The sequence below is a fragment of the Thunnus thynnus genome, chromosome 5 (assembly GCF_963924715.1).
Source record: "Thunnus thynnus chromosome 5, fThuThy2.1, whole genome shotgun sequence".
Lineage (NCBI taxonomy): Eukaryota > Metazoa > Chordata > Actinopteri > Scombriformes > Scombridae > Thunnus > Thunnus thynnus.
The window spans coordinates 8,717,299-8,744,760 of record NC_089521.1 but is presented as its reverse complement, the minus strand read 5'-3'; the positions used below and the strand labels follow the sequence as shown (position 1 = coordinate 8,744,760).

Sequence of the window (27,462 nt, the reverse complement as noted above, 5' to 3'; positions counted from 1 at the left end):
TAATCACAACTGATTTGCCACACACTAACTGCAAACCCACGCATCCTGTTTATGTGCTGTCCTGGTTTCTGTCTTACTCTTCTGCAGTTGAAGTAATCTGTCATGTTTTCTCAGGGTTTCTGACTCTAAAGAGTGATCGTTAGTCAGACATAAAAGTCAGGCTGAAAACAGTCATTTATTTAAACAAAAAGCACAGAAGACAGGGCTACATCAGTGACAAAACTGAGTTTAAGGGCATTATTATACAAACACATTTATTTAGAGTCCATTATGTACAATCATCTCTCAACTCACTCCACACACACACACACACACACACACACACACACACACACACACACACACACACATACAGGAGAAACAACATTGATATTTCTTTCTACAGATTGTCTGGCAGTTTGGTTAGCTGGTTAAAGAGCACATCTTCTGTGGCTGTATTAATTATTAAATCATCTATACATAAAAGACAATTCTCACATCAATACTGAGTTAAACACAATCACAGCACAAATTAAACATTAAGCATTTCTAAAACGAATGTACATGTCATGACACTGCAGAGCGGTACAGGGATTTTACATTGCTGAGAAAATGAAAATGGATTTAATCTAAATTCCAAAAAACAAATGTATTTACATTATTGTGCAAAACAAACATAAAAGAATATAAATATATTTACTGTACTTGTAAAATGTGTAAAACAATGGTAGTCGACGTATTGATGGCTATATTTTTATGTTTAGTGATTAGTGATATATTGATTGCTTTGAGATGAGATATATGCATTATCATGTAAAACCCAGAGTTGAGGTAATAAGAGGCTAAATGATGTTCAAGCTTGCTATGCTTCAAGTTATGACAGTCAAAGATGGACTAAAAATCTATATCAGGTAACCTTGGATGACCTAACATTGACCTGTCACACATATATTTGTAACACACCTTACGATGACAACATAGATGACAATATCGTTTATATTCATATACTGTATAACCTTAAATACAGCTTTACTAGGTCCATACAATTTTTTTAGACAAACTTGTAAAAGCAGTGCAAGCTACATACACCAACACAACACAAAAGTAAATGACAAAAACTTAAGGCAAACTGTACTTTCAAGTTTACAAAAGAATCTGTAAACATTCAGTATTCAACAACAGCAAAAACATAGACAAGACAAAGACAGGAAGTTCAGTTGTGTAGAAATTACTTATCTGAGTTACCTGTTATGGCTTAGCTATGCCATCCAATGCCGAATTCACTCATCATACAGTAGCTATACTGAGTTCAGATTCAAGCAGACAGTAACAAAGTGAATTTAAATCCTGAAGAGGTAACCAGATGAGAAATGGCTTGTTCCCATGTTAGTTGAGCTAATAATGACATTAATAAAGATGCGTTGAGGTTAAAAGGAGAATACAAAGCGGAGGGATAATGAAATCATGACCTCTATACTTTACTGTAGTCATGCTTGAAAAACCAGGGAGAAAACATGGACGCCCACAAGGTGCAGTAGTTGTAATTTAAGATACGGCTCATCCTGCAAAAGTGTGTGTTATGTAAATCATATTTGACACAAAAGATGACTTCCTGCAGCTTTAAGAGTTCATCGGTAAATTGCAACTGCATGGCATACCTTCCATAGTGATCTTTAAGGCTGTAATGTGAAAAATGGGTAAATGCATCATGGGTCAGAATGGAATACAGTACTACTTTGATATTTTGCAATTACTGTAAGCTGTCCCACACAAATTTAAGTGATCAGGCTAACAATAGGACATTTTTGTACATGTTCATTTACAAAACCCCCTTTGTCTTTTATTCCATCATTCTGTTCTTTTTTAGCAGATAGACTCAGCATGGTTTATTCCTCTGCTGTTTCTTTATTCCATATTGTTTACTTTAATTTATCTGCCTCCCCTCTTAGGAATTATCATCCAGTCCTCACAGCTGCCATTTTTTTCTCTTTATGCCTCATTTCTTCCTCTTTTTATCTCCCTCTTTTCCACATTCAAGTGCAGAGACACAAGTCCTCAAAGTTTATTTCCTCACCCCTCTTTCTTTACTCCCTATTTTCTCCACCCACTCTCCTTGCCTTGACATTTCAAGAATCATCACAACTTCTTTTCTTTCTTCTTCCCACCCTCTTTCTCCTCCTCTTCACTGTCATCCTCCTCCCTTTGATCCACGGCAAGCATTTCGTCTGTGTCGCTGTGGCATTGTGATGCAGAGTGGGGCATCGCAGAGTTGTTGTTGTTGTTGCGGCAACGGGAAGCGGAGCGAAACATAGTGGAGCTGGCTGAGATGGGTGATGGCGTGTCCTCTTCTCTGTCAGGTGCGGAGCTGGAGGCGGGAGATGGAGGAGGGAGGGAGGAGATGGATGGCTAGAGGAGAGGAGAGGAGAGGAGAGGAGATTTATAACCCTCTTTGTTTTCATTCACACACTTTTGTTTTCTCAGGTTTTGTATAAATTTACCTGCAATGAGATACTGGACTTGTTGGTCTTCTGTTTGACTTTAGCTAGACCTCCTTTAAGTCCAGAGGATCTCTCTTTCATCTCCAGGGCCGCTCTCAGCAGTTTGGGGGTCTCTTGCTTGACAGGAGCCGCCTGAAACAGGGGTTGTTCCTTAGCCTCTTCTTTGGGCTCAGGTTTCTTTCCCTTGGTGAGCATTTTTCTGTGGGTGAGAGCACTTTTATGAGAATTAAAAACGCTATAGTGATCACATCCAAGCAGACACAGCTGTTCTCCAAGTCATAGAGCACTAATGCCAGAAGGGCTATTTTAGAGGCTCATCATTACGGTTTTGTATTTCTCTGTAATGTAGAACAGTCTTAATGTCACTCATAACATTTTTCTCAGCCCTGGAACTAATACCATTTTCTGATGCCCCAAAAAATATATATTTAAATAATGAAATGAATATCATAAACGTGTGATGACTAGTTGACTGATGGCTTGAAGTAACGACTACTAGTCGACTAGGAAAATCTTAGGTCGGAGGCAGCCCAACAGGACAGATAGCATACAGAGCAAAGAGAATAAATGATCACTAGAGTAATTGTGGTCGTGTGTTTGTTTAACCTGGCCTTCTTGCGGAGCAGTTTCTTGGACTCAGGGTAGTGGACTAGGATCTCATTCAGGTCTTTCTTGTCCAGGATGAAGAGATTGGCAAAGCCATGAGCAATCACATTCGCTGTGCGTCTGTTACCGCCGCCAACTGAGAGCAAACTGCCAATCAGAGAAAGGAGATTGATCCTTTGGTTGAAAAGGGTTAAAATTTCAATTTCAGGAGGAGAAATGAGATCAGATTTTTTTGTAATTTCATGCAAAAGCATAAGAAACTTTGAAGTTTGAAAATTACACACATTTTTTTGTGTAGCTATTTTAAGTGTGTCTCTGGGTTAAGAAATTCTATTCAGTTGTGAAAAATATGTAATTTAGTTTTTAAGCATTTTGTCTTTCAGCACTTTTAAAACATCTTTACCTGATCTCTCCAAAGACTGAACCTGCTCTGAGAGTGACGAAAACCGTCTTTCCATCCGGTCCTCCAACCACCTGCACCTCCCCCGCCTTTATGATATACATCTCCCGACCAACCTCACCCTGAGCAAACACCACAACACACACAAGTTTCTCTATGCAGTTCTCTTTTACAAACAAAACACAGACGAGTGTGGATACAGTATGTACCTTTTTGCAGACATAGTCTCCTGGCAGGTAGACAACAGAGCGTAGGCTTTTTAGCATGTCAAAGATCATCTGTCTGTCACAACCCTGTCAAGAGGAGGGACAAAAAAAAGAGAAAAGTGTTCCTAAAACTATGGTTTCTGTTGATGTCTGGTTAATCTCTATAAGTACACTAGCTGTATACCACAACTGGGTTCTGCATTCAGATGAGATTATACGTTTTAGAAGACTATATTACATATACTGTGTTATTCTTTTCATGTTTTTATTAAAGGATCCCTACCTGGAAAAGAGGGACTTTGCTGACGATGGAGTAATTGACGTCTATAGCAATGTCTAGACGCATCTTATCTGGTAACTGAGTCAGCAGCTCCTGCTCATCTGGATGGCAGAAGGTAAGAATTTAAGTATAACTAAAAGCTCAGATGCATAGTATATACAATATATATAAACAGCACACATTATGCTCCTCTTACCCAGCATGCCTTGTGATTGCCAAGTGTAGTTGTACCACGTTTTGACACGGTTCTGGACATCTTTGGGGATGTGATATGAGGACATATATTTAATAGTGTTGTCCACACAGGTGCGGTAGTAAGTCTGACCTGCTGTGGCTGCCCCTACAACATCTCGCATCTGAGAGACAAATGAGCAAATTTAGCCAATCAAAAGACAGAAGATCTATGAAATATTAGTGTCCTTGCTGCTTGAAGACACTAGACTCTTGAATGGTGAATTAATTCCAACGTATAAGGTAAAGTCTCCATTATATTTCTACACCCACCTGCCCAATCATGATAGAGAAGGCAAAGACTCCAACAAAGTAGTTGATGAGTTGGAAGACTATCTCAAACAGGGTGGTGGGATCTGGTAGACCCCCAATGGTGATCAGGGTCTTCACCGCAAAGTAGTAACAACGGATGTAACTGGGCAGAGAGGAGGATGGCAGGCATTGGATGAAGACAGAAAAAGAAGGTAAATAAAGTCAAAAGATGCAAAAAGAAATGAGCAAAGAAGATGTACAGTAGATGGTTTGTATGACCCATGAAAGGTTATTCTAAATAAATTCATATCACAGTTAAATATCACAGAGCAGGATGATCAGGTCAAAACAATTGTATGCGTGTGTGTGTATGTGTTTATCCCACCAACCTGTTGCCCTTGCCATTGTACACCCACTTGGTGGACCCCAGTCCTATGAAGGCAGAGCCCCAGTAGTAGAGACAGGCATTACAGTGGAGACAGTAAAGCAGATAGGTGGTGGTACGGATCACCCTGAGTGACAGAGAGTGACAGAGCAATACATCTGAATAAAGTGATCACCTAAAACCAGGTATTTGTTCAACCGTGTGGCATTCTCTGTCTCTTGATGCTGTTTACAGAAGATAGGGGTTAAAGGGTTCTGCCAGGATTGTACCAGTGTGTAATGAGGAGTAAGAGCAGGACAGACAGTAGCCAACACAGTAAGATACCATCAGTTTTCGGCTGACCTATAGATGTAGGCTTTGGTCAAGATGGCCTCTAGACGCTCGTTGAACTCGAAGAAGGAGTTGATCTGAGAGGAATTGATAGAGAACACAGCGATATTTGTAGAGTTTGGGTTTACATTAGGATATCCAACATTTTAAAAAATGATACCTAAATGACCTTAATGGATACAGAGCTTTGGAAATAAAATAATTACTGATATTGTATTTAATATTGTCAGTATCATGTGGTTGTGTGTGGCTCAGTAAATGTAACCCCCAATATTTCTGAAAAAGTCCAGGTATCCCTACTATGATAGTTGTTGGTTTTCTTAACAGGTTTTAAGGGGAAATGGTTTAAAATATTATGAGAGAGCCTCACCTTCAGCAGCCTGGGTAAGCGGAGCATAGGGTTGATGCCAGTTTTGAAATAGAAGAACTCCAGGGGAACAAGACTGGCTACATCAAACTGAAACACAGGACGGTAAAACCTCACTCTGAGTGATGGATTGCTTGTTGTTTGATTGATTTGATTTGCTGAAGCACAGAAAAGCAAAATATCTTATAAAACAGACTTTCAATCAACTCTGATTACTCACTTTGAAGCGTTTGGTTTTCATGTAATTCTTTCTCATCTCTTTTTTGTCACACTGCAATGAGAACAAAACAAGTGCAGATATGAACAACAATCCTTATATGTTGATTCCTTTCTTCTTAATTTAATATTTTTTCATATTTCAGCTCACTATTTTCCAGCTCTCAAGTCGTTTTACATAAGGGCAAATCATAGGCTTAATATATAGTAAAAATCAACATTGACTGTTGATTAACACAGAGATTTCTTTTTCTCAGTGTGTTGTGAAACTGTTGTAGGGATGAAACTGAGTTCAGTATTACAAGCAGCAACTGTGAGACTGGGACTTTTCTGTAATCATCTATCATTCGATGGTGCTCAGTTACAGTAACAGCTTCCAGTGTCCCACTCACCACTATGTCCCCCCCGCGGACAAACTGCAGGCGCGGCTGGAAGATGGTGAGGTCCAGGATGTAAATAAGGTCACACAGGTAGTCAGTCAGCAGCCAGTAATAAATATTGTCAGGAGTCTGGTAGGGGAAGGCCCAGCGTACTGGGATGAACCATGCGTTCCAGTTCCACGCCAAAGAGACCAAAAACATCCACAGCACATACATTAGGTCTGGGGAAAGAGAGACAGGTGTAGAGGATGAAGGGAGAAGAAGTGAGATTTGACAGAAGTGCAAAGTGAAAGTCAAGAGCGACGGGAATCATTCATTGTTAACTTGTTAACTCTACACACTCGTGTTGTCAGTTAATGTCAAAAGTAGCAATTGAGCATTAGTCACTAAGCAAGCGCCTACTACCATCATACATTGTTAAATACAGATTGTTTGGGAGAGAAGCCTGACAAATCTCTCAAGCATAATTTGCATGATTTGGAGCTTGGTTCTGTGCTACAGGAGGAAGCATGGTTACAACAGAAAATGGACTGGCTCACAAAGTCCTAAGAATGTGAAAGTAAAGGAAGAGAAAAGGGTAAATGACAGGCGATTAGGAGATAGGTGTTTGTGATAGTAACAAGATAGTACAGTAGATTCACCTTTACTCAAACCTCACATCACTAAACCATCACTCTGGATTATCTCTATTTTTCCTTCTTTTAAACATAACTGTGTCTTTGCATCTAATTGTATTGCTTTGTTTTTGTTCTCTCAAATTGGATTCATTTCCAAACAGCTTGAGTAAAGAAGATTCTACTGTGCAGTACAGTGCTGTAGGTGGCAGCGGCGGCGTAATCGGCTGGGTTCTCACTGGTGAAAGGGTCGATGCTGGCAGGGAAGCGGTAGTGCATACAGGCTCTTATCCACCGAGGAACTTTCACCTTGCAGCAGCGGCTAGACTTCTCCTCTGCCTCACTCTCTTCCCCTCCGTCTAATCCTCCTGCTCTTCCTGATGGACCTGCCTGTGCCTCCTTCTCTTGCCCATCCATTGGCTGAGCTCCAGGAGCAGGTGCCTGAGGAGGAGCTGATGAAAGATAGGATGCAAGGTTCACAGTTATAAAAAGCACAAAGGTGCGAGTCTTGGTAGATTAGTCTTATAAATGAATGATGTAGTTTGTGCTTGCAGTGATTGATGTAGTGCTGTTTGATGCTCGTTTTAAGGGCTTGTTTGAGCCACAAATAATTTAATTTGCAGGCATTCCTTTATAGTAGTCAAAAACAGCAATCCTGGTTGATTTCTACTAAAAAAAATGTTACTTGTACAAGGAATGTGCTGAGAACCTCAGCACAGCCTTACTTTTCATTAGTAGGGGATAAACCAAACCCTTCTGATAAAAAGTATGATTCTCTGATAGGAAATGCAAATAGAGAACTACAAGTGCTTTCTACACTATAGTAGCTGACTACTTACTGACTGACAGTTATGGCAGACTGAATGTAGGCAAGACTAATACATGTGGAAAAAGAGAAGTAGTGCACATACTAAATTTTACAACCTCTGTTATTCATTAAAACAAATTTCAACGAACTTTGTCCAACTTTGTGCACACTATACTTCTCTTTTTCCACTGTATAATCTGTTCTGTGCTTATGTCTAAGTAGAGTTAAATGCACACATTATATATCTTCTCTACAACTAAAGCTACCATATTATGAAGGATACTTAGCTGCAAACAGGCTTTTAACAAAAAATTATCTCCATCTAATGATGTTGAGTTGCTTTTGTGGGATCACAGCACACACTGAGGGGATAAATGAGGGATGCTGGTTGTACAACTTTGGGGATAAAGGAGGGGTGGAAACTGAGGGAAGCTACTACTGCTTCAACTCACCTGTGTGTGACTGTTAGTGGGCAGTTTCAGGTTACTCATTAAGCTTTTTGTGTAAATATAGGACAGTCCAGGGAGTGGGTATGACTTTAAGGAGTGTGCGTTTTCCCGGCTGGACAAGGCTGACTCTTTTAACCTGGAAATAAAATGTACTATAACAGCTGCTACTATCCCAACAGCATAATCTGCTTGTATATTTTTGTCTTGTGTCACTCATTCTCATTTTGAGAAGTCATCTCAGTGACAGTGTGTGGGAGATAGAGAGGGTCTCTCACTCACAGTGGATGACGCTGTCTTCATCAGAGCTGTCAGGGTCTATGAGTTTCTCCTTGGCCTTCTCTGTTCTCTCTTTAAACATCCTGACCAGCTCCTGCAGACGCTCATTGACCACTGTGCTGGTCTGACTGGCTGAAGATGCTGGACGTTCTCTCAAACTTGGAAATAAAGGCAGAAATAATATTAAATCATGTATTTTTTATCATTGTGAACATCCATCATTTGGTGTGTGTATGGGTGTGTGCAGTACTCACACGTCATCTGTGTTGTGGAGGCTGGACTGGCTGGGCCAGGCTCTGACAGGGATGCTTGCTTCATCATCATCATCCTCACTTTGAGACTGCAGCCTCCTACTGTTTAAGTTAAGTAGACACATCACTGGTTCAAGATTGGTTTGAGATATTCTGCATTAGTTAGATTATTGGGGGGTTTTTTGTTTTGTTTTGGGTTTTTTTTTTGTTTTTGCAAATGAAACTATAATGCCTGTTTCAATGAGATGTCTAGGATGGCCGGACACAGATGCTCAAACTAAAATCCTATGTGATCTGGTTAATGAGTGGTTAGTGAGTGAGTGAAGACTAGCCATACAGGTGATGGTTGGAATATCAACCCATGGCACAATGTGTGGATGAAGAGACAGATGAACACTAGATGACATAATATTTAGTAAGGGTTGGATATCTTACATCTTTGTCCAGATAGTCCTACGATTCCTTCCACTACTGTCATGGATGTTCAGACCAGGGTTAGAAGTGTGTGTTTGTGTGTGTGTTTAAGGGAGAGGGACAGGGAGAGGGGGAGGAGGGGAGGGGTTGTGTGTGTGTGTGTGTGTGTGTGTGTGTGTGTGTGTGTGTGTGTGTGTGTGTGTGTGTGTGTGTCAGGAAAAGCATAATGTTAATCCAAGAGAGAGAGAGAATCATGCATCTGTTTATTGACTTTCATAATGCCAACATCCATACAGAAGCCACAAGCACCAAAGGATCATGCCACAGTGAACAGAACCCTCACATTTTAGTGCACAATTACAATCACAGGACACATTACAACAAAACAACACAAGACAAGAAACACTCAACGTCTTTCCAAATGATCCAAATAACAAACTGTGTGCATCCTGCAAAAACCCCATGTGCTGGTTTGTGTGTGTCATACTGGCTGCTCTTATTTTCCTTTATGTGCATAAAAGATTTCATAACCTTGGGACTTCATTGAAAAGAAAAAATCTCTCTTTTACTGTATACACATGGTGGTTTCTGCAGGACACTGCAATAGAAGACCATGATGCCTCCATCAACCCTGGAGAGAGTGTACAGCAGCAAGATGTAGTAGAGGCCATTTCAAACAGCACCAAACAGAGGGAAAAGGTGTTTCATTCAAAAAATTATAATGATAAATGCTGATTAATTAATAACATTCTGTCACTGAAATTCTTAACATTTTATGAGCAAATGTTTTGTAATTGCAATTAGACTTTGTCAGCTATAAATATTTAATTTTGGATCAAAATGCTTTACTTGCAACAGAGAAGCTAGTACCTTGACAAATTATATCCCAGTTATTCTACTTTCAATTTCTGTGTTATGAAATGTTTTACCATGAATGCATATAAGCTATGCACATGTCGCATATACCTATCATAGTTTCACCGGAGAAAAGGGATAATCACTGTTGAAAGAAAATGAAAAGCACACCGCAGCACAACAGAGACAACTACAACTCAGACAATCCATGCAGTGTCCTTACTCTTTGTCTCCTTTACTGTAGATACAAAGCATGAGGGGAGAGAAAAAAGATTAAACATATTTTAGGGCACTCCCAGATAAACTGTGGGTCTGCATCACGTCTACAGTCCAAAACCTGTCAAAATGATTTAAATGTGCTATATATAAGCCTGTTTATGATGTACCAACAGAGATGCATTTGACAGCATACAAATTCACACAGTGTTGTGTGTTTACATATTTAACAAGTAAAGTGTTTCGTATTCTGTAAATGACTGTCTGTAATTTGGGGCCTGTGCTGCTATTTCTCACCTCTGACGACCTCCTGTAGGGGTCACAGGGACAGTGAGGGTTGTTAGTTTGGGGTCCTGGGGGGTAAGGATTTGGGGGATTGTACTTTGTTCCTCCTCCCCTCCTCCTCCTCCTCCTCCTCCTTCTGCTCCTCCTTCCCCTGCTCTCTCATTGTCTGAGTCGACATCCTCTACGTTGACGGCTGGACGGAGGCTGAGGCTCGAGCTCTCTGTAGAGGTTGGCAGGCACAAAATATTTCTTGAAGAGCATCACAAATAATATGAAATTGGGACAAATATAACCAAGGTAACTATAAGTAAACTTGATGAGACATCACAACACACTCATGCTTAAAGTTGCAATATACGACATTCAGCCACTAGATGTCACACTATAGCACCAACATCTCAGACCAAAACAAACGTGTGTTGTTTACTCAGAGTTGGAAAAAAAAAAGAAAGCCGACAACTCACGAAAGTCAGATCTGCCAAACTGTCAAACTAGGCAGTGCTGATCAAATACAGATCAAGATTCTGTGCATTGCCCATTTTTTGCCTCAAATGTTTTCAGAAACATATTTCAGTGTACTGTTTAGCTGTAATTTGAGAAAGTTTGTGATGTGGCCGCCATCTTGGAAACAGACGTGGAGGACACGGAGGGACCAAAACAAAGTACACAGAAGCTCAGATAAAAACACACACAGAGGGAGTGTGACTTCATTCACTGCTCAGGTCGCCATTACTCCACTATATCCTTACATAGCAAATAGTTGTTTTCTGACATCCAGTGAGGCTGAATGAGATTTATTGCACCTTTAATGTTCTGCAAGGGGCAAAGCAGGTCACAAACACAAGCAGAGGCAGGGCAGGGGAATTACCAGGACCTACATTGGGTTAATGCAAGAATTAGGCCATGTATAAGAGTGACCTTATAGCTGAGAGGACTGGTTTACTCATCTGGCAAGCCATTCAGTCTTGCTAATCTGGCTCAAGGTACACTAACACAGTTCTGTCCTCTTCATTAAAGACAAAATGTGTCAACAGTCTGTATGCTGCTTCCTCTTGAGCATCATGGATGGTTTGTTATAAACTCTAATGTCAATATTTTAAAAGAGTCAGTATTTTAAAAAATGTCTTTTGTTAAAAAGGCTCCTGGTTGATTTAATAGATATTTTATTATTTATCTGGGCTTCAGAGGCTCTGTAGTACAATTTGAGAATGTGCATGTATTCCTTTTTTATCCATAACTATTACCATTTCTTACCTGCATAGCTTCAAATCTCAACTGAACAAACTAACTAGTTTATCTGAGACACAAAAGAATGAGGTAACACAAAAACATACAAAAATCCACTACCACAACACAAAACAGCCATCATCAGCGTGTTCATACTCTGAACACACGGTCAGCACATTTGCAATGGCATCTGAACTCACTTAATTATTTACTCCTTGCAAATTTCTTCATCTATTATTTTTACATAAAGTTTAGTGTCAATCATCTGTTCATATAATTTTAGAGCTAGTTTATTCTAATTCCACATATCATGAGACAACTGTTTCTACATTACGACTGAGTTCAGGTATGTACAACGACTCTATTAAATGATGGAGGACAATTAACTTTCCACTGCTGCAAAATCACCTGCAGGTCTTATTGCTGAAATGTCTGAGTCATCTTCAATGAAGAACGCCGGATTAGAGAGACCCGAAAGCTGGCGGGATGGGGAGTTGAGCTGCTTAGATGGGGGGCTGACAATTGGTGGTAGGCGAGGGTAGGACGGCACATTGGGTAACTCGAGGGTGCTACCATTGGGGGAGGATGGAGACGGGGAGCGGGACCGGAGCTGAGGATGGTGAGGAGGAGGGAGAGGGGAGTGTCGGACAAGCTGGTTGAGTTCTAAGTCTTGCTGATTCTTGTCTTGCTTCTGTTTTTGCTGTTGTTGTTGTTTCTTAGGCATCTTGAGGCATAAGGCTGTTGAGGCGGTTCTGGACGTTGAGGAAGTACTGCTGCGTTCGGCTGGGAAACTGGGAGAGCTTCTGCGGGATGTTTGAAAAGCTCTGAGAGAGGCTGGACAGGCTCGGGCTGACTGAACCGTCAGAGCCTCTGGGCAAAAGCTCAGTCAGAGTCTGGGCAATATTTCGGGGAACCTGCGTGAGTCTGATATTAGAGAGCTCTTGGCGTAGTTCAGGTGGTAGGGAGGGTATGTGCTTGGTAACGTCAGAGAGCTGGGTGGGTAGCTTAGGCATGGAGGGTAATTTGGGAGGGGAGATGCCGTTCTCTTTGAAGAACGCGTTGATGTTTCCGAGGCACTCGGAGGTGTGAGGAATGCGCATCAGGCAGCTCTTAAATGCATCACAGCTGACTGGAGCTACAGAGGAGACAGGTGGCATACAGACAGGTGATATACAGTCAGGCAGAATATAAGCAAGGTGGGATATGGGTACAATAGATAGTCAAACAGCAATGTAGTCTGTCAGAATAATAATGCCAAACTGCTTCTAGACGAGAGGATAGATAACCATCATACAGTCACCAGGCGACATGTACAGTAACAATCTGTCAGACAGGTACTGCAACAGACATAGAGGTACAGTAATGAAAGTGAACATAAGGGTGGTTGTCTGTATGTAAACAAGCATGTAAAACAACAGTAAGTTAAGCACTTTGTGAGTTCAGTACAAGACAACCAGTCAGTCAGGCATGAAGCAATGAAACAGCTAATTAACTAGTACAACAGCTAAAACCACAGTCATACGTAGAATCTGAAATAAGAAAGATCTTATTGAAAAAAGAGGCAAAATACAGTCAAAAGTGTGGACACACTTTCTCATTCAAGTGTATGGGAAGGCGTGTCTAAACTTTTGACTGGTCCTGTAAGTGAATAATACGTACCACCACAGTCCTCCCCAGTAGCTTCCTCCTCCTACACAACACACAAAGCAAATGAATGAATGGCAGGGTGGTGATGATGAGCACCAGATAGGGGACAGATGTAACATATGTGGACTGGTGAAAGACAGAGAGAAGCTCTGAGAAAATTAATTATAAAGAGATATTACAGCATTTATATTTATGAATAAGGTCAGGCAATGCAGGAGGTTAAATTAACCAGGTCAGGTCACATGTATTACATAAGGTGAAACATTAATCTTTGTACATGTTAATTCCTGTGTACATTACTTTTTCACCAGTCTTGTCACTGTTGGCGCCTTGACTGTCTTCCTTTGCTTTCTGTGGCTGCTGAGTTACAGGCTCAGCTTCGGATTTGGCTTCCTGGGTCTCTGGTTGTTGTTCGGGGTCCACCTCCTCTGGCTCCGGCTCCGACTCTGGCTCTGGCTCTGGCTCCGGCTCTGACTCTGACTCTGGCTCCGACTCTGGATCCGGCTCAGAGGTCTTCACTGGTTCAGGACTTGGAGGTGGAGAAGGGGATGTCTGCCGTGGCTCTGCTTCCTCCTGTGGCTCTAGATATTTTTATTTTAGATTTAATGAGATTTAAGCATTTGTATAAATTATTTTAGAAGGGTGTTGATGTCACAGATGTTACAAGAATATATTATGGTGAATAAGCTAAAGGGACTGCAGTATGTATAGTGGTGGTTGTCTGGATTCTGTCTGGATAAATTGCTCTCTACCTGGTTCGCTAACGGTGGGTTCCTCAGTCTCTTCCTTCTGTTCCTCCTCAGAAACGCTCTCCTCTTTTCTGCAAGACAAGACAAGGGTTAAAATAATTGAATAAGTCATGTATCAAGCTGGCTGGCAGTGTAAAGGGGGGGCACATTTAACACACTGTTCAGGTGGCACAAAAATTGATCCATTGGTTGACTGTGGGTTGTATTTAGTATAATTAAAAGGGTACTACAATTATAATGGATATTCTGGTATATCTAGGAAATACCTATGCTAAAACAGACTTTACATTGTACTCTTCCAGCAATTTTAGTGAGTAAAGTCAATATCTACAAGTACAGTCGGTCATTTTCCTAAACAGGAAATCAAAGCAGTTTCAAAACTTGACCTGATGATGTCATCTGCTAACACCTTTTTGAGCTGGTCAGTCATATTACATTAGTGTCTATGTAGGTTCATCAAATCATGTTTGCACATATTATAAATGATGATTTGGCTCTGTTTGTACAGGTTAAGCTTAAATCTGAAGGACATTAAAGTACAACATATTACAGTGGTTTAATACAAATTAATGTGTAAACACAGGAACTGAATGTGGCTCACTCTTAAAAATGCAAAACAGAGCTTCAAGACCTGTGGTGTAAATCAGATGTCATTATTACACACTATAGACATAGCATGATTTGTATTTTAAGGCACATTTTCCATGTTTTGTTTGTTTGTTTGTTTTTTAGATTTTTGGCCTATGTATCTGCCATTTACAGTATATGTTTCAACACATTTAGTTGACATGTGATGTGTTGAATGTTACTCTATGTGGAAATGTGGAAAAATTGACGTTTCCTAGACTGAATTTATGGTTATTTCTATGATATGAAATGTGTGTCTTGGTAGTTTAAAAGGCTCACATATTCCTAAGTGAATAAGCTACAAAAAAATCTCACTGAACTACAAAAAACAAACCACATGAAACTGTCACACTTTTTCACTTGATGCTGGAAAATGCGGCATCATTACCTTTGTCCAATTTTAGCCACTTCAATAATTTATATCTGATACACAAAAAAAGTTCAATTACCTCCTTAAAAATCCTTAAAATGACATTTACTCCTTCTCCCTCATTATGAATATGCAAATTTATTTAATTTCAAAAGTTAAACTGCTGGACACAAGATGTCTCCTACTTCACTGTAAAGTCCATTCGCAGTGTTTATGCACTGGAGACTCAAAGACTGAAGTTTCCACATCACACTTGTGTAAGTTGAATATTGGACCAGCATTGGCTTCAAAACTAGTTTTGATGTCGCAAATCCTGCTCATAGGCCCACCCTTTAAAATCAGATTTTCAATGAGCACAGAGAAACTTTCCACTTTCAGTAGATGAATATACGCATATACGTCAGTCTGTACAATGAAGCTCAAACATCCAGCTAAAAAACAAGGAGAAAAACATATTTTTGAGTGGAGGCTGACTTTAAGTATTTCTCTCTGTTGTTAACATAAAATGAGTGACTTGGTAACCACCTGTTAACAGGCAAGTTTATCAAACTATCTGTTTACATAAGGACAGTAATAAAGTAAGTAAGTAATAGGTCAAACTTATTCATTTCATAGAATATGTATGTATTAGTCCATTACCTAACCACGACGATTTCACACGATACTCACTTTCTCTGTCAATGTTCGCATGCGTATTGGTTCAGAAAACGTCCATGAGCATCGAGACAAATGAGACGAACTCGACTGCGGGGTCCAGATCCAGATCCAAACCAGATCAGGAGATCTTTGAAATTTTAGAAAAACAACTGGGAAAATATCCCATGGCGTCTCCATCCATCATCATTTTTCCTGTGTCTTCAGATGTGAGACAGCAGCAGCAGCAGCAGGTGCGCGCGGTTACCAGGGGAACCGTTGAGAGGGGGGTGGGGGTGGATAGGGGGGGCTGTTGCCAAGGGAAGCTGTGGTTGCTATGGCACGGTAGTGTGATGCTGCGCGCAGAGATCACATAACGAGAGCCCACGGGATTTAGAGCAAGACCTGACAGCCAAATGAAGGAGCTGGGAACTGGAACAACATGAGTTCTCGCTGCTGGAGACGGTGACCACACACACACACACACACACACACACACACACACACACACACACACACACACACACACACACAATTCAATAACCCTGGTTGATCAGATTAAGGCTGGATGGAGCTTAGTCCCAGGATGTGCCCCTCGTGTATTACCTTTGCATTTGACAGGGCTCACAGGGCTAAACATTTATTTCCCTGAAGCTTCTCAAGACAAAAGTTGTGCTGATCTGAATATTTCCAGAAAATTCAAAGACTCTTCTCTGAGACTCTGAAAAATATTCTGTCTACTGCATTTTTTTTCCATGTCAAATCCATGTCACAAATTGTGACTGTATTTCCTATCCTGGTTGCTGGTAATGACAAAAAAAATATTAGTGATAACATTTTGTATGAAAATATAGAATAATAGAAACTAGTAGTATTAATATAGACAAATGTGACTGATAATAAAAAAGTAATACAATTGTGTACAGTGTTTGCAAACTTTGCAAATGGTTTAAAAGTCTTTTTTTTTTTTTTTATCAGTGAACAGTTTGCAGCAAACAACATTTTTTCATCCTGCAGAGGAGACTTTTAGGATTTTGGAAATATTTTCAGAGCAGCAGTAAGTTTTGTTCAATGACCTTGTGTGTTTTTCAAAGATTGCTGGTTATTTCTTTTGTAGTGAAACAGATGCTCAGCTCTGTGACTGGAATGTATGGTATTACATCAGAGGTGCAAACTGGGCCTAGTTGGAGCTGTGCCACAAATGTCACAAAACGATAACAGAGTAATTTGTCTTGTCCTCACAGAAGGGCCCAGAGTGCACCTTCCCACACAGTCCAGAGGAGAGGTCTACTCAGACAGCATGAGTGAAAACACCTGTGTGCATGCGTGTGTGTGTGTGTGTGTGTGTGTGTGTGGACTGCAGGTATGTAAGGGCTTTATAAAAATCAATGCTATAAACACTCTTATCTAATAGACACAGCACAAGTGCATCTACAGCTGATCTTAAGGGAGAGGATGATTTGTTATGATTCTAGGTAAGTGGGTTGAGGGTCCTACAACAGATTTAAAGGAAGTTAAGGACTGAGAAGCCTCCATATTTGTGTTCTTACCCTGTGACTTTGCTGAACTCGATCTCGCTCTCCTCTTGTGACACCGGCAGCCTGCTCATAGTGAACACACAGAGTCACACACTTCACAAGGATGCTCCCATTGCCAACACATTGCCACACATGTACACGTGCTCCCTCTAAGTCTCTGTCACACAGCTCTCAAGCACAACATCTTACTCTTCTTCAGGCTCCTCCAGCAGTTCTTGACTCCCCAGTGAGAGTTTGAGGGACTGTCCCTCAATGGCCATCTGTCTAATAGCCATCTCAGCTGTCTGCCTGGCCACCTCCTCAGCCATACGTGCCATCTCCAGACGCTCCTGCAGCAGGCTGGAGAGATGCAGGGTGCACTGATATGATATGATGCATATGACATAATTTTTCTGATTTCTAAAACTTCAGATGCTCTAAACCAGTTTGGTTGAGCCTTGTCAATGTGTGTATTACATTGCTTCAGCCACTTGAAGGGAAGCTTCAGTATTTTTCGACCTGAACCTACTAGATGGAAACTATGAGGACATATAGGAAGAAAATCCTTTGCAGAGAGGCTGAAACAACAAGCAACAGGTTGTACAAACACTGATGTTTATTCTCTTTATTCTTTAAGAGAACTTGCATGGATGTAATTGATGATGACAAGAGATGTCAGATCTTTTGCATATCTTAAATATAAGTACAGAGGATTTAAAAATCCCATTTAAGCATTTTGAACTGGAAAGCATCAAGCTCAGTTTGGCTCCATGGCAACTGGAGAAGCTATTGATCAGAGTCAGTACTACTTTAGACTTATTTATTCATATCCATTCAGTAAACTTTTAATTAATTTTCACTTAACTCTTAATTAACCTGTGATTAATTTGATTATTATTTGATAAAAAATCGTTAAGGCTGCAGGTCTGAGAATCTCAAGCACCATTACCGTTCCTCCATGGTGGCCAAAGCCACGTCTTCAGCCTCCCTCTTGATGCTTTCAATAAACGGCGTCCAGCGGCCCGTCTGGGTCTCAGCATCTTCCTGAGATATTTTTGTCGTGCTCTCTAATGTTACTGGTTCTTGAGACTGCATAGATGCCACTTGCAGTGAATTGGTCTGTGTTTGCTGTGTCACTTCCTGTTGCTGGTGTGCTGCAGGTGACGGTGGAGCCCAAGACGTGGATGGTGCTTCAGCTTTGGACTGATAGTCACATTTCTGCTGCCCCTCGTTGTCTGACTCCACATCTTCTAGTACCATGTCAGGTTTGAGTTTGGATGAAGCTACGAGAGGGTGACAAGGGTCATTTTTTGTAAGAGGTCAGGTTGACATGGGCCCATGTGGATTTAATTCAACTATGGTGGCATGATCAAACATGGTGGTGGTGTAAGTAGACTAGTAATGTAGCCTACTTACAGTAAGTGCAGTTCTGAGGTACTTGTACTTTATTTTAATTTTCTGCTACTTTATACATCTGCATTTCAGAGAGAAACGCTTTTTTGCTCCACTATATTTATTTGACAGCTATAATTAGATGCCAATTAATATTTTACATATAAAACATTTGCCCATGTTATAAAATATGATGCATTGTTATATATTAAACTATCAAACAGTGTATGCAGAAGTTAAAATTAGGTCCTCTTTGATCAGCTACAACAGTGTAATGCTTCTTACAAATTCATGCATTGTAATAATAATGTAATGTATAATAAATCACTCACAGTTCTGATTGACTGGTTTTACTTTTGATACTTTTACTTGAATGAAATTTTGAATGCAAGAATTTTACTTGTAAATGAGAACTTTTAGATTATGGTTTTGCTACGTTTACCTATGTAAAAGATCTTAATGATTCTACCTCCAGGAAGTGGAAGGGGATTTTTGAGGCAATGTTACTTGAAAGATTGTGAGAGATGTTTGTGTGACAAGCAAAATGTAGACTACGGCTATCTGTGTTTAATTCACTGTGAGCTGGTGAGGAAGGTGCTGTGGAGAGATGCTGTCAGACAAAACCACCACATGAATCATTTCACACACTGAATCTTTATTATTCCTTCAGTATCCTTGCATCACAGCATGTTACCTTATTGATGTGTTTTACTACTTTCTCTGCATGACAGTCAAAATATGGTTCTCTCAAATCAAGTCAAACCCGCTGAAACAACAACAGCATGCCACATTTCACAGTTCAAGGCCGTAGACATAGATCAAGTGGATCAAAGCAGACCTTACACTGCATGCAGTACTTGTTATGTTTGTGTTGTGCAACCTCAATAAAACCTTTGGAAAAGCTTACATGTATGGTAACATGGTCAAGACTCACACTGAACTTGCTTTGAGCACAATAATTAGTAGATTTACACATGAAAAATAAACTATTATGACACTTTTATTTAATTGTCAAGTATAAATATAGATATAATTTATACTATCCACAATATTAAATATGCATAGCTGCCATTTAATTATTGTTTCCAGACTTCTGTCAGTTAAGTGGAAAAGGACAGAACCATGTTTGTATGTTAATTTATGACTTTATCTCCTATTGCTCTTTTTCCAGATATGAAAATGGCAACATGAATGCATAGCATACATTGCCATAGGTTCAAACATAATAAAGACACAGAAACATGTCCTGTCTGCAATCCTTTGTGCATGAAATCTACAGCGATTTCAAATGAATGGCAAACACTAAATGTTTCTGTGTCAAACAGAAAATGTGCAAAATCACAAAGATCCATAGTTCTGAAGACAAAACACGTCTAATTATGCTAAATATAATACAGTACACATGTTTTAAAGTATCTCAAACTGTGCACATATACAAAGATGTAATACATTCATATGAAACTGTATTGAATACAGTAAGGTGAGTTGAATATATCTCTATATTCTTGTAGTATTTGACAGCTGCCTAATGTCTGTACTGAGCTCCTCATTGTACAGCACCTGTATCTCTGTCAACAGTACAATATGTTAATTGGTATCTGTCTGTCTGTCTGTCTGTCTGTCTGTGAGAATCAGAGCGTCCCCCAGTCGTCTCCTCCTGCTGTTTAAGGGGCTCGCAGCGCCTTCCCCCCTGAAACAGAAGGAGAAGAGGTACTGAGTTAGGCTCCGACCGTCCGACCAAAACACCTCTTCAAAAACTAGGGGGGCAAAAACAAGAGGGTGCTTCAACAGAAAACACATATACAATGTTTTTTTGTGAGGGCCAAAGGAGAGGGACAAAAAGACATCTGTGCAAAAGGTAAAATGTTTTTTTTTCTTCAGCATTAGTGCTCAACTTGCAACACCCCATGTTGTTAAAGAGATGTTTTCTGCTAGTTGAGGACATTATTCTCTAGTGACTTAGAATATGTGATAGACTGCAGATCCACTTGATTGAACTGTGAACTGTGGCATTCAAGGACACCGGTATTGGTAAGAAAATGGTGAGCAGAGGGTTTTCTATAACTAAAGGAAAGTATAAGTAAGTGAATAAAACCTCAACTCACCTTTTTGTAGAACTTCAGCTGTACCCTGAGAGTAGAAATAAAAAAGAAATGGCACTTTTATATGTTGAATTGCTACAAATATGAATATAGAAAAATTAGATGATGAAAGATAAAGCACAGGTTAAAAGGGAAGAAAGGGAAAAACTTACGTCATCATTTCTGGGTTGAATGGCGGGCTGAGGTATTTTCAAGCCCAGTCCTGACACGAACCAGCCAACCACACTGTGGAGAGTCAAACTAATTAACTGTACGCTCTTAAGTTGTTACACACTTTCGAGGCATGATATAAATCACACATCGGTGAAATCAGTCATTTACATTGTCCATGTACTGTAGTAAGATGACAGATGGATGGATGACAAATGAAGCCAGTTATTACACTCATGTCTGAAGCTCCGTTTGCTTCTGCTGGCCAAGTTGAGCCTCAGGTTTCTGACATACAGGACAGGATCCGCCTCTGTCAAGTTAATTCTCATCTGGGCAATATTATGTTGAGGCATGTTTTAGCCTTTGACCATGAAGGAGCCAATATTTTTAGTTACACTGTGCTTTAATATGTTGAAAATTGAAGAGATACTGTATCATGGAGACAAAGCAGAGATAACTCATGCAGGGTCAGTACATGGCCAGCAGCAGCCTGCTGTACATGACACTCCTGAAAGGCTTCAAACAATAGACCTTATGCAGAGCAGATGTCATAGAAGAAAATTCACAGGTGTAACTAATAGCATTAATCCTGACTGTATTCCATTTACCTTGCCAGTTCACGGTCCTGATATCGTGCATGACGGCTCACTGGTGTTGCTCTCTGGGACATTTTAATGAAATTGAGTCATTGTTAATATTATTAGTTTCACCTGTGCTTTTCCTGCCATGACAAGTCAAAATGTCTGCTGTGAAAAAGGCCTGTTCTGGGCTACCTACAGCCATGGAGATCATATAAGTGTCATTTTATCCTGTGGCAAGAAAGAGTTACTCTCTGTCATTAAAAAGGACAGTGAGGGATCCAAACATACCCTGAGGCTTTACTATCAGTATCCAGTGAGATTCCACTGAGAGATTCAGGTGGCGGAGACAGTACTGCAGGGAAGAGAAACAGACGAAACACTATTTAAACATGTATCCCTCAAACAAAATCAAAATCTGTCCCTGGTGAAATGGAGACTTTGTGTGGTGTGTGAGTACTTTTGTCCAGAGAGGAGCGGGAGGACTTGGTCTGTTGTTCCATTGGTACGGCACCAGGGGGCAGTATGACTGGTTGAGGGATTATTTGCTTTATCCAGTTCACCACGCTGCAGCAGACAAAGAGAAAGGTCAGGTTACAAGTTAATGGTTCATTTAACAACCTGCACTGGTGTGTGTATGTCTTTGCTTCAGATAGTGCAGCAAGGTGTGTACCCCATCAGGGTGGGCGTCCAGCAGATCATATGTCTGTATAGACACTTTGGGCAAAGGGATCTATCATGTGTCAACTGCTGTTAGGTATATGTTGGTGTAAAGTTCAGCTTGATTAACTGTGAATGTGTAGTAAGAGGTACTCACTTGGGAGGGAACTGAGGGGTCGGAGTCTCTACCTCTGACACCTCGTCCTCTGACACCATCTCCACCACCGGGATGTGAGGGAGGGGATCATAATCTGAACAGACAGACAGACCATTTAGACAGCTCAATCAATAAGGAATTTATCTAAATGTATTCTAATATAACATAACTTACTTCCTCACAAAAGATATGATATTCACATGTATACACTTGCACATTTCCTCTGTTTTATACATTCATACTTTCAAATCAATTGAATGAATCATCTATTCAATCATCAGCCTTTGTAAATAGGAAAAACATAGAAACATGAAGATGAAACTTACCTGGCATTGCTGCTACATCATAAATCTACAACAGCAGAGAAAAATGCATTTAAAGTCAAACCAACAGACAACAGATTGTGTTCAGTTTTATTCTTTATGGTTAATCGTTTTTAATAGGAAATTATTAAGAAAATGTATGTCTTCAACTCTCCAGCCATCAGGTACATGAGGGCCCTACAGAGGTGGTGACAGGCTGGTGTCTGCATACAGTATAGGTCCCATTTAGTATATTATACTATAACAACACATCAACGAAATGCTTTGATATTAATCATCTGACATTGTTACAGTACATGTGTATCATGTATTGATCTGTTTAACCTGGATAAACTCTCTGTAGTTAAATCCTTTCACATGATTAGTCTTATAAGCCCATGGGTCAGTATTAAGTTGCTTGAGTCAAGTGTCACACAGTTCAGAGACGTAGATTTTGTGTTGCTTGACTGAGTCACTTGGTCATATTTATCCATTTGCTCTGATTTTCTGACAAATAATTTGATGGCAAGTGAGTTTAAGGTTGTATTGTGTGGTAGTTGAGGTGTTGTTGTCTGGTTTACAAACTTGTGTCTCACCTCAGTGTGTTCCTCATTTTCTTCGTTAGTCTCTCTGTACTTGTCATCAGGCTGAGGCAGCACCTTGGTCAGATTCTGAGCCACCCAGCCTATCACGCCAGACCTTGGGGAGAAACAACCTTTTATTTATTTACTTCTTGATATGGCATATTTTGTGTGAAATGTTCATTTATCTAGTCATACTCTACCTTTCTCCATCCTCTCCGGGCTGGTGGATGAAAAAGAGAGAGAAAAAAGAAACAGATGAGAAAAATTTAGAGGCAAAAAATGCTTCATCTACAAGACAGAATAGATTGTTACTCTGGCAAATCTCTCTTCCTCTTAATACTGTATGTCCTTATCCCTCTTGTTCACAATTACAATAACACTATTATTGTTTGATAAATGAGAACTCCTCTACCAGCTGCTCCTTAATGTATGATGACCCATTACTACTAGTACTCTTTCATGATGGGGAAAACTGTCAACAAAATCTATTATTCAACAAGGCAGTATGTGTTACTCCCCCATAAATGAACCTGGTTTCCTTCCCTCCCTTCCTGATTTTTGTGAATAAAAGTCCAATCATCTGTGTCACTTAAATAAATGTTGCTTCATTCCACATTAGACCAGTCTGTGTGCTTCACACTACAGTTTTGTCAAAATGCTATTACCCAACGTATGATACTGTAGTATCCAGTTACTGTGAATAGTTATCAGAATAAGTGAAAAGACATTTTGAGAATTAATAGGAAAGAAAGTTTATTTGTTATCATTATGTTATGTGAAGCATTTGTATTCCTATTCATGTGCAAAATTAATATCATCCAGAAATCTTTAAAAAAAAATGTGTATTGTCTGTTATCATTACTTTTTTCTACATTTTATTCATTTATCTTTGCTTGGAAAGACTTTTGATTATGTAATGTTTGATTTATGTTTACTTCTATCTGCTATAAATCCCACTACCTCCACTCAATTTAAAAAATAAAAAATATACATATTATAAAAAATGATTAAAAAAATTAAATGCTATCATGATTGTCTGAGATGTCATAGTGTTTTTCCTGATTTCATCAAGACATCAAAATATTTGAATTAATGTGCAGTGTGATGACAGGATGCAGCCACAGACATGTACCTGACACTTAACGTAAGCCAAATATCAGCCTGATATATCCTCAAATATTTCTATTTATTTGGGGTGTCTAGTTGTAGAGTTCTTTTGTACTTATTGTATTATTTGTGGACATCAATACACTCACGTTGGCCTCAGAGTTGGATCTTCTGAGTCCAGGGGTGCCAGAGGGCTGTGGCAGGGCATTGACAAACCCATTAGACAGCCAACCTATTACTCCAGCCTGGCCCTGGCTGTAGGGGTAATGAAAGAACATAAGATCTCAATACATCTACACACACAGTCATATACAGGTCAAACCGCTGCTGGTGGAGGTTTACCTGTCGTCTGAACCCTCCTCTGTGTTTTTCAGTGCAGGATTCTTCGCTGTGAGAGTGTTAAAGTTAAAAACAAGAAATAACACAGTGAGTAGACAACTCACTATGAACAAATCTATGTGTACACATGTTTACAGGTGCAAACTGAATACCATGACACAAGTAATAATCCTCACCTCCTTTGTTTTTGGAGAGGTCCTGTAAGGTCAGAGAGACACAGAGAAGTAGTACATTAAGTAAGTAACACAAGTGTGCAAGTGTTAGCATCAATATGAGTGGTAACAAATTAGTTTTGTGTGTGTGTGTGTGTGTGTGTGTGTGTGTGATGTCGTACAGCAGCAGGGGCCTGGCCATCTTCTTCTGTCCCGGGAACTTCAGGGGGTTGGGGGACCACTTTCACCACCCAGTTAAACATCCTGTTGAACACACACACACACACAGTCAACCTCTTTAAAAAAAAGCCCATTATTGATGATAATGATAATAATTCCCAGTTACTCTTTCCTCATGTCCTCATTAAAGCAGCCAATTCATCTGTCATACAGAGAGCCCTCAGCTGGAGCTAATGAGGTCTGATGACTGTCATTCACCTGCCTCATCTCTGCTTTTATCTCAGGAGACACTTTTGGCCTGTCTCTTTTCCGAGGCGTAATTGAAAACTGACTTTTACAAATATTTACAGTGGTACATGGTGCCAGGGATGTGATTCAGAGTCTAAAGTAGATGTGTGAATCTACCAATGAACTCAGAGAGGAAGTAAATCAGGAACCTGCACAGCAGTCAAAAGCCAGAGGAGAGTCAGGCAGCAGTGCACCAAAAGCTGCTTTTACCAACAGCCTCCACAGGTGACAAAGGGTTAAATCAGTTAGCCAGGGGAGAAATCAGTCACAAATAGACAGGTACTGTAGAGGAAATGTTACCGGCCAGCACACTGATTCAAGACAGAGATTTACAGAGCCAGCTGGAGAGCCCCTTGTCTGTCTTAATCTCAAATTTGCGTATTATCCACAGTGACAGTTTATCAGCCTTGTTGAGATAATCCACGTTAGCAACGGGGCAAAGAGCCACTGAACCTGCAAGACGTCCCGCTAACTGACCACAGGAGACAGGCTGAGGACAAACAGGACAGCTTTTCTTAGCTGTCATGACAAACAGAGTGATTATTTCTAAATGTCAGAAAGTAGTTTGGACTATAACCCATAATCACAATTTCATATATCAAACAGTACTTTCTTTCGGTGCAAATAAAAGGTACAATACACCTTTTTTGCATTGCTTGTTGGCATACTATAGGATCATAGTATTTGGGCACAAAAAACTGATAAAAGATTTTAAATGTCATCACCAAAGACTTCCCTGGGGTGACACTTAAGGCTCATATTACAGATCTACTGAGTGTCCTAAGTCAAGGGGATATCAATCTCAATAGCTCTAATATGACCATAATGAAACCAGAAAAGCAGATAAGCAACCAATAAAGAAAAATTGAAACAACATCAAAATTAATTTACATAACAAACCTAAAATGTCACAGTGTTCCAGGTTCAAAAGTAAAGCATAAATGTGCTTTTCAGTCATTCTTTCCAATAATTCACTGCCTTATTCCTGGATTCAAACTAGATTTTTACACGTCTTGGAGCAAAATGTTTATTTTAGATAAATCTTCTCCAAATTTCACAGCTCTCATAGTTGTCACATTTTTTTAACCGTGGGAGTGGTTATCTATTAGGAATCTGTTCATGGAAAATCCCCAAACAAGGCTTATTAACAAAGCTGCTTGGGCTGTTGTTGTGATCCCAGCGTGATTCTTGACACAGTGTCCCAATCAGCAGAGATCAGATGGGCTTCTCCAAGGCCTAATCTCAACTTTGTAACATTGGATTAAATAGTGCAGTGCTGCCCCCCAACTAATCTACAGCGCTGCTCGCTGCTTAAAGACCTGGATCAACTCTTAACGTACTGTATGTCCTCCTCATGAGATTAGATCATATTCAGACATCAAAAAAGCAAGTTCATCAATCAGAAAAAGCAAAAAGAAAGACATTCTAAAGATATAATTCATCTATTGGTTATTGATAGACTGTCAATTAAGAATTAGGGAATTATTTGTTTAAATTTATGCAAGCCTCTACTGTATACTGTATATACTTCTATGTACTATATAACCATAATAACATCAACATTTCTGCTCTAAAAAAACGTAATTCAATCACTGTCTCTAAACCAAGATGGTCAAACACTCATCTCACTCACTCATCACACTCATCTCAGCTCTCAGGTATTAATTTTACCACTCAAGTCATCTATATGTTAAATGATGTATTTCCCTTTGTACAAGATAACAGACCTGTTTTTCTTACCTGTGTGTCTACAGGTGGTTCTGCATGCCGGTGGTGTAGAGATCCAGAGTGCGGCACAGCCAGCACAGGTCTGCTGGGTATGCCAGCGCGGTTCCCTGGGGCTAACGGGATTAACCAGCACCATCTGAAGGTCGAGGCACAATCCTGGACTGTGAGCTACTGCAGATTAGCAACAGAGAAACGTATTGTCAGGCCATCATCCCTGTAACCTATAAACACCCACTGCCAGGGAGGATGGCAACAAGCAACAAGTGGTCGCCTCACATAATCAAACACTGCAGGGATTTAGGGTGGAAAATAAAAATGCACATTTCCACCAGTTGCAGGCTACAACATTAGTCAGGTAGTGATATTATTTTTAACCAAAGTTTAACTTTTCTGTAGGGGTCCAATTTATCCTCAATATTTTCATCGTCTTGGAATCTGATGAGAGATTTCCCAAACCATTTCTCATGTGAGTGATGCTTCTTACTATGGCGTCCCAGAGGCTTTACAGGTTTATTTCAAACCATTTATTTGTGTTAATTAAGTTGTTGCTTCCGGATCAGCATGTAAAAGAAGGGAACTTTTTTTGATATGTGCTGTTTCAGAAAGAAAATCATTTGTTGTCAATGTCTGTTTCGGCATAATAAAGTTAAAAGAGGAGTTAAAAATACAAACAAG

The 27,462-nt window shown here is 39.9% G+C and overlaps 1 protein-coding gene across 1 annotated transcript; it reads right to left on the bottom strand.

The window, feature by feature from the left end:
* Positions 1-223: 223 nt before the first annotated feature.
* LOC137182687 (cyclic nucleotide-gated channel beta-1-like) lies at positions 224-27,462 on the bottom strand. Its single transcript, XM_067589055.1, is given in 39 exon segments — positions 224-2,385; positions 2,478-2,676; positions 3,084-3,230; positions 3,487-3,605; positions 3,693-3,776; positions 3,973-4,070; positions 4,166-4,325; positions 4,474-4,615; positions 4,842-4,964; positions 5,180-5,244; positions 5,538-5,624; positions 5,755-5,805; positions 6,143-6,351; positions 6,984-7,196; positions 8,281-8,435; positions 8,532-8,630; positions 10,021-10,035; positions 10,311-10,518; positions 11,934-12,249; positions 12,251-12,660; positions 13,185-13,215; positions 13,473-13,753; positions 13,925-13,992; positions 17,102-17,152; positions 17,279-17,428; positions 18,018-18,351; positions 20,566-20,590; positions 20,715-20,787; positions 21,582-21,645; positions 21,751-21,857; positions 22,108-22,201; positions 22,434-22,458; positions 23,006-23,108; positions 23,194-23,213; positions 24,250-24,355; positions 24,443-24,488; positions 24,616-24,637; positions 24,774-24,855; positions 26,800-27,462. Coding segments are annotated over 38 exon segments (4,851 nt in total). The 5' UTR covers position 24,855; positions 26,800-27,462; the 3' UTR covers positions 224-2,115.